General features: G+C 41.4%; 1 protein-coding gene across 1 annotated transcript; it reads right to left on the bottom strand.

The window, feature by feature from the left end:
- Positions 1-5,143: 5,143 nt before the first annotated feature.
- Positions 5,144-7,484, bottom strand: LOC141638939 (transcription factor PIF3-like). Its single transcript, XM_074448117.1, has 7 exons — positions 7,302-7,484; positions 7,076-7,220; positions 6,763-6,998; positions 6,577-6,672; positions 6,158-6,223; positions 5,712-5,720; positions 5,144-5,437 (listed from the first exon to the last, which is right to left on the bottom strand). The coding sequence occupies exons 1-7, from the start codon at positions 7,482-7,484 to the stop codon at positions 5,144-5,146; spliced, it is 1,029 nt and encodes a 342-aa protein (XP_074304218.1).
- Positions 7,485-8,239: the final 755 nt, after the last annotated feature.

Genomic DNA, 8,239 nt, shown 5'->3' with positions numbered 1-8,239 from the left:
AACCCATTCGACCAATCGCCCCGTCTAAACGGTCCTAATTCTTATTTGGGCCTAAGGATGGATAGCGATTGACGTCATCCATACCATGATGCTTACTCTTGTTTGTATCAAGGGCCTTCACTACTTGGGGAAATGGACTAGGAATCGGCCTTACTCTTGTTTGGTACGAGCCTCTTCACAGACTTTGGGTTTGATGGTTCGGTATGGTAACCCACCCTTTAAACCAAAACCTTTTAAATGCACTCAGCATCCCGTTATAATGCTTCTATAAATGTTTGTACCTTACGTGATCACCATTCCTAAACGATACCATGACGATTTTTGTAAAATCAAAGTCCTTTTTTTAATAAAATTTTTTCGAAAAGAGGCCCATGATTAGCGCAAAACCGAGTCAAAACTCTGTCCATTTGTCAAGTCAAAATTCGGGCCCAAGCCCATTTCAAAACCTCACTTCGAGTCCACTCCTACAACTACACTATAGTTGACTAGGACCAACATTTTTCAAACTTTGTCATTTCTTCAAAGCTCACTCAACACAAGTGGCACACACCCACTTCACGAGTCAAAACATTTCTTTCTTAGTAAGTGTGTTAGAATGGTCGATCGTGTTTTGATTCGTCGTCGATCTCTTATTCAGTCTCCAAGATGCCTGGAACAAGTGATGCGAACTTCAACCAACTCCAAGATGGTAATGATCGAATCCTAGCCGCGCTAGCCCAAATCCAAGTTACCCAAGACCAAGTGTATGATTGCCTTGACACCATCGAGAGCCGAATCTACGCCGTGGAGGGGAGGTTGCCTCCTCAAGAAAGTGAAGTAGTGGATGACTTCGTGAACGACTTCAGGGATGAAAACCCTCACATGGGAATGACTGCAGATGAGAAAAGACTCCAATACTTAGAGGAGCAATTAATGTATCTCAAAGGGGATGACATTTACAGGGAGAATAACCGCAAGTATGAGGCCGTAAATTCCAAATTGCCAACCAACTTCAACATGACGGATATTCCTAAATTCAAGGAGCACGAAAACCCGTTGAACCATATCCGTGCCTTCAAGGATTACATGTCTATCAAAGGCATCAAACTGGAGATGTTCTTAAGGATCTTTCCTTCATCTCTTCACACCATCCCAAAGCAATGGTTCTACTCTTTAGAACACAAGAAGATCGCTACTTGAGAAGATGCCGCAATCGAGTTTGCTAAGCAATATGCGGATAAAGCTGAGATCCAAGTTAACATGCGCACTCTAGAGGTTCTTACCCAAAATGACAAAGAAGGTTTCACCGACTTCCTAAGTAGGTGGAGGAAGACTAGTACCCAACTAGTTGAACGCCCGGATGAGGCTACCCTTGTGGAGAAGCTCGTGGACAATCTAAAACCCATCTATGCCAATCATTTGAGGTACCAAAACATCAAAACTTTCAAGGACTTAACCGTACTAGGAACAAGAATTGAAGATGACATCCGTAAAGGGCTCTTGTCCAAAACGGTAGGGCGAGGATATCAAGGCTCAATAACTCGTTCATACGGCTCCACTAGCAAGACCGATGAAGTTAACCTTCTCGAACCATCCAAGAAGAGTACCCCACCAAAGAAATTCACAAATCTTGGGGACACTTACTCCAATGCTCTAAAGAGGTTAATGAAGCAAGGTAAACTCCAACCCATAGGACCTACTCCCGAACCAGAAAAGAAATCCAAGTTCTGGGATGAAAACTCGTACTGTGAATACCATAGGGGCAAGGGGCACGACACAGAAAAATGCTACAAATTGAAAAATGTGCTTCAAGACATGATCGAGGATGGTCGACTTCTAATACCGCCGGAGGTAAACCCAACAACACTCGAAATCCTCTTGGAATTCTAGTGATAACAAGTGAAGAATCTACCTTAGATTGTTCACATCTGATTTCTCCAGTTGAAGATAAAATCCACGCGATCGAGAATGAAGGGTTCTACTCTACTATCTCCCCTACCATTTCCGATTTCATCACATGGGCAAGGAGTGTGGATAGGCAAGTTTGGGAATTGGAAAATGTGGTGACCATTCTACATGACCCTAATGCGACACCTAAAGAACATGCGCCACTAATTTTCTCTCAAAATGCTACTATGCAAGAAATAGTCGCCGTGGTTAATAAACTAGTTGACCAAATCATACAATTAGAAGACGAGATCATGAGAATGAGGGAACTAGCCACAATCAATGGAGTTTGGGCCGATGACGATGAAGACGAGTATCTCATTGAACACTCCCTAGTCAAGGAAATAGTCCAAAATGGTGAAGACCAAGATGTGGACCATCTAACTCATTCGGGGCGTCCATATCAAAGCACTACTCAAAATGGTCCAACCAACGTTATCACACCAAATGATAACGAAGATGACTCCACTGATCATTTGCTCAAGCAATTACAGAAGACAAAGGCTGATCTTTCAGTCTGGCAACTAGTAGCAAGCTCATTCCCACATCGCCAAGCTTTACTGCAAGCTTTAGCCAAACTAAATGTAGCACATAATTCCACACCCGACGATGTAGTCAACTTGGTCTTCCAAGAATCACCAAAGTTAAGTAATCCTATTACTTTCTCAGACGAAGATTTGCCACCCTTTGGCGCTAGTCATAACTTGGCTCTCTACATCACCGTCATTTGCTTAAAGAAGAATGTGCCAATGACCTTGGTAGATGATGGCTCCGCGGTCAACGTCATACCCCTTAAAACGGCATCCAAATTAGGTATGAAAGAGTCGGATTGGACCCCTACCAATCAAGGTGTTCGCGCATATGATGGTACATGACGAAAGGTAGTAGGACTCGTTAACCTAACCATAGCCACAGGGCCAATTGAGCGAAAGGTTAACTTCCAAATAGTGGACATTGAAGCTTCCTTCAACATACTTCTGGGAAGACCTTGGATTCATGCTTCCAAAGCGGTAACATCCACCCTTCATCAAAAGATCAAGATCCCACTAAATGGCAAAGTGGTGACGATCACTTCGTCACCCATCAAGGCAATAATCGAAAAGAAGTCAAACAATCAAGTCCTCATGGATCCAAAGATATGAACTTTGGGGCTTCCAAAGCATAAGTGTCATAGAAAGTGAATTGGCACCCCTATACTACGATCCCTACTCCAACTTGGTGGTCAACCACATACTCAAATCCCAGGGATACTTCCCTGGAATGCCTTTAAACCCTGTCCGAAGAAACACCTTCGCACCTTACAAGGAAGGCAACTCAAAAATACCACTTGGCCTAGGATACAAATCCACTATAAAGGAAGTTCTCGAGATGCTCGCTCAAGTTCAAAACCGTAAGCACATAGGAGTCCAAATGCAACCATATTCCCCTACCCTAAATGGATACTTCGTTAGGGAAGGAAGCCAAGAACTCTTTCATGGATTTCCCGAACCTTGGCACTATCTCCGAAAGAAGCTAGCCGGAATCGAGATCTTTCACGATTGCTACTTCATTCCTCCAGAAACGGTTCCTACCATCAAAACCCGTCAAGCACCTTGCTTAGACGAACAAGCTGTTAGTCTACTATTTGGAGAAGATCGATTTGTTAAAGCCGCGCAGGATGAGATCATTACCATGATACTTCAAGACGATCACTTCAACCCTACCGCGTTAATCACAGAAACAAACGCGAACCAGCAGAAAGGATGGAGAAAATCAATCAAGTGGACCAACAATCAAGGAAGACTCTTCAAGCTCACAACTGGAGAAGGAGAGATGTTCAAAGGAGAAACAGAAGACGATGAATTCGAGTCAGAGTCAGAGTCGGAGTCAGAGTCGAGGTCTAGAGAAGTCACTAAGGAGTCTCCTCCTGTCGTCATCCCCATTCCCTTTGTTTCTCCTAGCTTAGCCTCGAATAGTAACAGTAGTTCGGGAAATGTCCCAACAACTGTCCCTTTACCGCCACTGACCACAGATCAGATGGCTTCTTTGTTTCAACTTTTATCAAACTTTAATATGAATAAATCAGGTTCTGCTTACTCTTCGTGTTATCTTGAGTGCAATTCTGTTTACGATGATACTGAGGATGACCCAAACCCAGACTCAATTGAAATACCTCCCTACATAGCCAAAGAAATACTACAAGAGGGGGAAGGGGACCAGTAATAGAGAACACCTGAACCCATAAATGTAGGAACCGAACTAGAACCCCAAGAACTTAGGATAGAGACTACCTTGAACCCTACCGAAAGGGCTAGTTTCATAGACCTCCTGCACGAGTTCAAAGACGTTTTCGCTTGGTCCTACAAAGACATGCCAGGGATCGACAGGGATATCGCCGAACATAGAATCCCAATTAAGCCAGGTTTCAAACCTGTGAAACAGAAGCTTCGTCGAATGAGAACAGAATGGGCTCTCAAGATTAAGGAAGAAGTCGATAAGCAATTCAAAGCCGGGTTCATCAAAGTTTCCGAGTACTCTGACTGGGTAGCCAACATAGTACCTGTACCCAAAAAGGATGGGAGAATCCGTGTTTGTGTTGATTTTAGGGACTTAAACAAAGCAAGTCCTAAAGATGACTTCCCTCTACCACACATCGACATATTGGTGGACAATACCGCAGATCACGCATTACTATCCTTCATGGATGGGTATGCGGGTTATAACCAAATCAAGATGGCCCTAGAAGACATGCATAAGACCGCCTTTGTCACTCAATGGGGAACCTATTGCTATACGGTCATGCCGTTTGGGTTAATCAACGCCGGCGCTACATATCAACGCACCGCAACTACACTCTTACATGACATGATTATCCTTATACCCATTTGACATTTACATAAAATGCCACTACATACCCCACCTACCAACTCACAATTAAACCCACAATTACATACCCCACCTATTTTCTTCCCTCTTTACCCCTTCTTTTACCCTCTTTTCTTAAAAACCCAATTTTTTACCACGTTACCATTTGTATGGTACGGAGGAGTATTAAACAAGATTCAAGATAAAGCGGTAGGCTTTTTAAAGAATTACCACAAGTCTTTATGTGAAGTGAAGTCTTTAAGTAACCATCACAAGTACACAGGTATCCGAGCATCGAACATATTACCCGATCGCAGCGGCCTGAATGGTGGGCCTCACTTGAGGGTCGAATCCTTCACAAAGACTAGTCGAACTAAATTTGATGTACCTGAAGTTCCCACAGTTCTTTTCGAGGGCTATCGGGATTGGATGTGATGGGCTTTGCTGCATGGACATCTGTAAACCATGACCTGGATGTGCAAAGGGTTGTAGACCAGGGCCTTGCATACCATGAAACGGGCCGCACTGGAACTAGATAATGAGGGCCTTGAAAAGGGTTCATCCCAAAGCCCATTCCCATGCCCATCCCAAGTCCCACGGGTGAAAAATGAGGCATTTGTGCACCATGAATAGGTTGCATCCCCGGTGGAAGCATCATTGGTTGCATACACAAACCAAAGACCCATAGACATCATCTCATGGATCAAGTACATTTCGAGGCCGGTAGGCTTTTCTCAGAATTACCAGAGTAGTAACAACAATTTATTTTATTTTTATTTTGTTGGTAGCCTAAAGAGAGTCATAATAGCATATTAATGATGTCGGTTTCAAACTCAAATCGGAGTAAAAACACTAAAAACTTCAACGAGGAAACATGAAATTAACCCGTACTTGAAGTCAAGGGTTTTCGATACTCTATTGCCTCATCCAAAGATAGAAGCCTTGTCCACCTGGTATTCCGAAAAAAAAAAATGAGCAGAGTAGTTGTATATTTGAAACTATCACTTCAGAATAGTCATAACTTCACCGAACCGACATGGACTTGGTTTTATACTACCTTCCTCCCAATGACATGATTTTTTTTGTATGCAAGCATATTTATTTTACGAAAGCACATGCAGATGGGAGTCCCATATTCATTCTTCACTACATGATACATCACATAGGACATGGCAAACTATCGTTGGTTTATAAACACAATAGAATAAACGTGAACTTATTGCCGTAAAAATATATTCAAAACATTATTTGATAACTTCATCCACCCCCTCATAAGCAAAGGCTATAACAAGTTCAAGCTCATGACACCTAGCTGCTGAAGGCCAACTCCATAAATACATCGTAGTCATCGCGATTCAGTATGAATCTAAAGTAGTGAATAAAGTACCTTATTACAGTTAGGTATGAGCTCTTGCAATGCACGCATCTTCTCATTAATTCTATCCCTCCGTCTCTGTTGATAACCAAACATAAAACGTCATTAAAGAGAAAGGTGCTGTTCCCAATTCCAAAGAAACTACGTATTAGTTTTGGAATACAATAGAACAAAGGGAAATGGTTCTAATGGCGAGCTTTTCTTTTTATTGTACAAGAGCAATTGATCAATGAAATACGCAATGCGCTTTTCATAATGTAACATCCAGAGACAGTCTCTCTCTCTCAGCTTTAAACATAGGGGTAAAGTTGCGAAAATCCAAATCATTTACACCATCAACAAGAGCCTTTGAGGCACTAGAATAAATGGCTAAATGTTGCTGGTATGAACTTGTGATAATGAAGGTGGGCTCACCCTTATCTAGTGCTTACCCTTTCAGATAAATTATGCACTTCTGCAGCTCGACTTCTCTTTGAGCTTGCTCGAGCATGAGCAATATTCTTTGCACCCACTGACTCTTCCACTTCCTGCAAGAGAATTACTATGAGAAGCAGAATTGGGAATGACAGATAAAGCACATTATCCGAATTTGAAAAAACAAACATATCTTACTTCACTAGGACCTTCGGATTCTCAGATTCACGCATTTTCCTTTTCAGATCATATGCAAGCTCATTTGAAGTTCTATCCACACTATTCCCCGAACATACGTAAGATGCAACAACTACTACTTCCACTTTGTTTCCCGTTGCATTAAATCCGTGATTGTGTTGAGTATCTTTCACACCATCTTTTTCCCTTAAAGTTCTTTTTGTCAAATGCATCTCTTCAAAGGGTTTCCTTGGCAACAACCCTAAAATCTCATTAACAGGAGCTTGAACAAACTGGTTGTGGATCCCTACATCCTCCCGAGACACAAAGGGGGAAAACTACAATTTACAGTGCTTTTCTGTTCATTCTCTATTCTCTTTGAGGTATTGACAGTCACATGGTTAGCTTTGGCACGAATAGCAGGCCGTGAAAAATAGGGAAAGTTTGTAAAGCTAGAGCTAGTACAAGGTCGCCCCGCATCTATCTTCTCGCAATCTCAAGCTAGTAATATCGAAACGCCCGATTTTGGAATATTATGTTGAGAAGACTCGTAAAAACGAGTTACTTCCCTCCACTCATGTCTAATATGTTCAGTGTTTGAGGTGACTTTAGATACATCGGCGTGCTTCAAGCTTGCAGAATTATGGTCACTCCGCTTTTCTCGAAATGCTACAGGATTATCGGCAGAGATGTCATTTATGGTAACACCTGATAACTCTTGGGTTGAATTCAGGTTTTCATTGGTCATCTTAAGCAAATCAGTTAAAAGGCATACTACAAGTGACTTAATAGATCTGAAGACTCCAAAGCAGAGCAAATACTCAGCTCTGCATCTTTCCCACCATAAACCACTTCTAGTTTAACAAATTCCGCAAATATATTCAAGGTTTCAAGATTAAACTAATCCAACAGGAAGAAACAAACAAAAGTTCCCTCACTTTTTATGAAATAAATCTTAGTTTACTGGTGTCCTAATCATAAAGATACACAACTATAATAGAGTACTCCATATTAGTTAACCTAATACTTTGAATACACGAGTATGACAATATCATAATAATAAGCAGACATATTGTACTGTTTAGAGATTAAAGAAATCATTCTTTTCGATACAACCATGATTAGAATAAAGTATTAAGATAAACCCACATCAGATTATCTAAATCAAGTACTCCGTAGGGGGAAACAACTCAACACACCCAATAAAACTAGCTACAAATACGGAAAAGCAAATGAACAACAAAGAGAGAGTTTTCAACCTTAAAAAGTTGCACCAAAATGAAGACAACCAAAAAAGAATTATCCTAAATCAGATTGTCTTGTACTCAAAACTTCCAACCCAATAAATTAATTATGATATTCAACAGGAAAGCACCCAGCTTTTATGAGTGAGAGAGAGAGAGAGAGAGGGAGGGATGCAACTGTGCAAGAAGAAAGGGTTGTTGCGTAGTAAATAGAAGTAAAAAAGCATATGTATGTAATCACAGGATACTTGGGAAACTT

Source organism: Silene latifolia, unplaced genomic scaffold (assembly GCF_048544455.1).
Source record: "Silene latifolia isolate original U9 population unplaced genomic scaffold, ASM4854445v1 scaffold_237, whole genome shotgun sequence".
NCBI classification, from domain to species: Eukaryota; Viridiplantae; Streptophyta; class Magnoliopsida; order Caryophyllales; family Caryophyllaceae; genus Silene; species Silene latifolia.
The sequence above is the reverse complement of the archived record's forward strand: the minus strand, read 5'-3'. Positions and strand labels throughout refer to the sequence as shown.

What these genes read in the sequence shown, in the direction of transcription:
- LOC141638939 (XM_074448117.1), bottom strand. Translation starts at nt 7,484, where the DNA reads ATGACCAATGAAAACCTGAATTCAACCCAAGAGTTATCAGGTGTTACC. An exon ending in TTAGACATGAGTGGAGGGAA is followed by an intron (nt 7,221 to 7,301) that starts GTAACTCGTTTT and finishes GATTGCGAGAAG; the next exon opens with ATAGATGCGGGGCGACCTTG. An exon ending in CTGAGAATCCGAAGGTCCTA is followed by an intron (nt 6,673 to 6,762) that starts GTGAAGTAAGAT and finishes ATTCTCTTGCAG; the next exon opens with GAAGTGGAAGAGTCAGTGGG.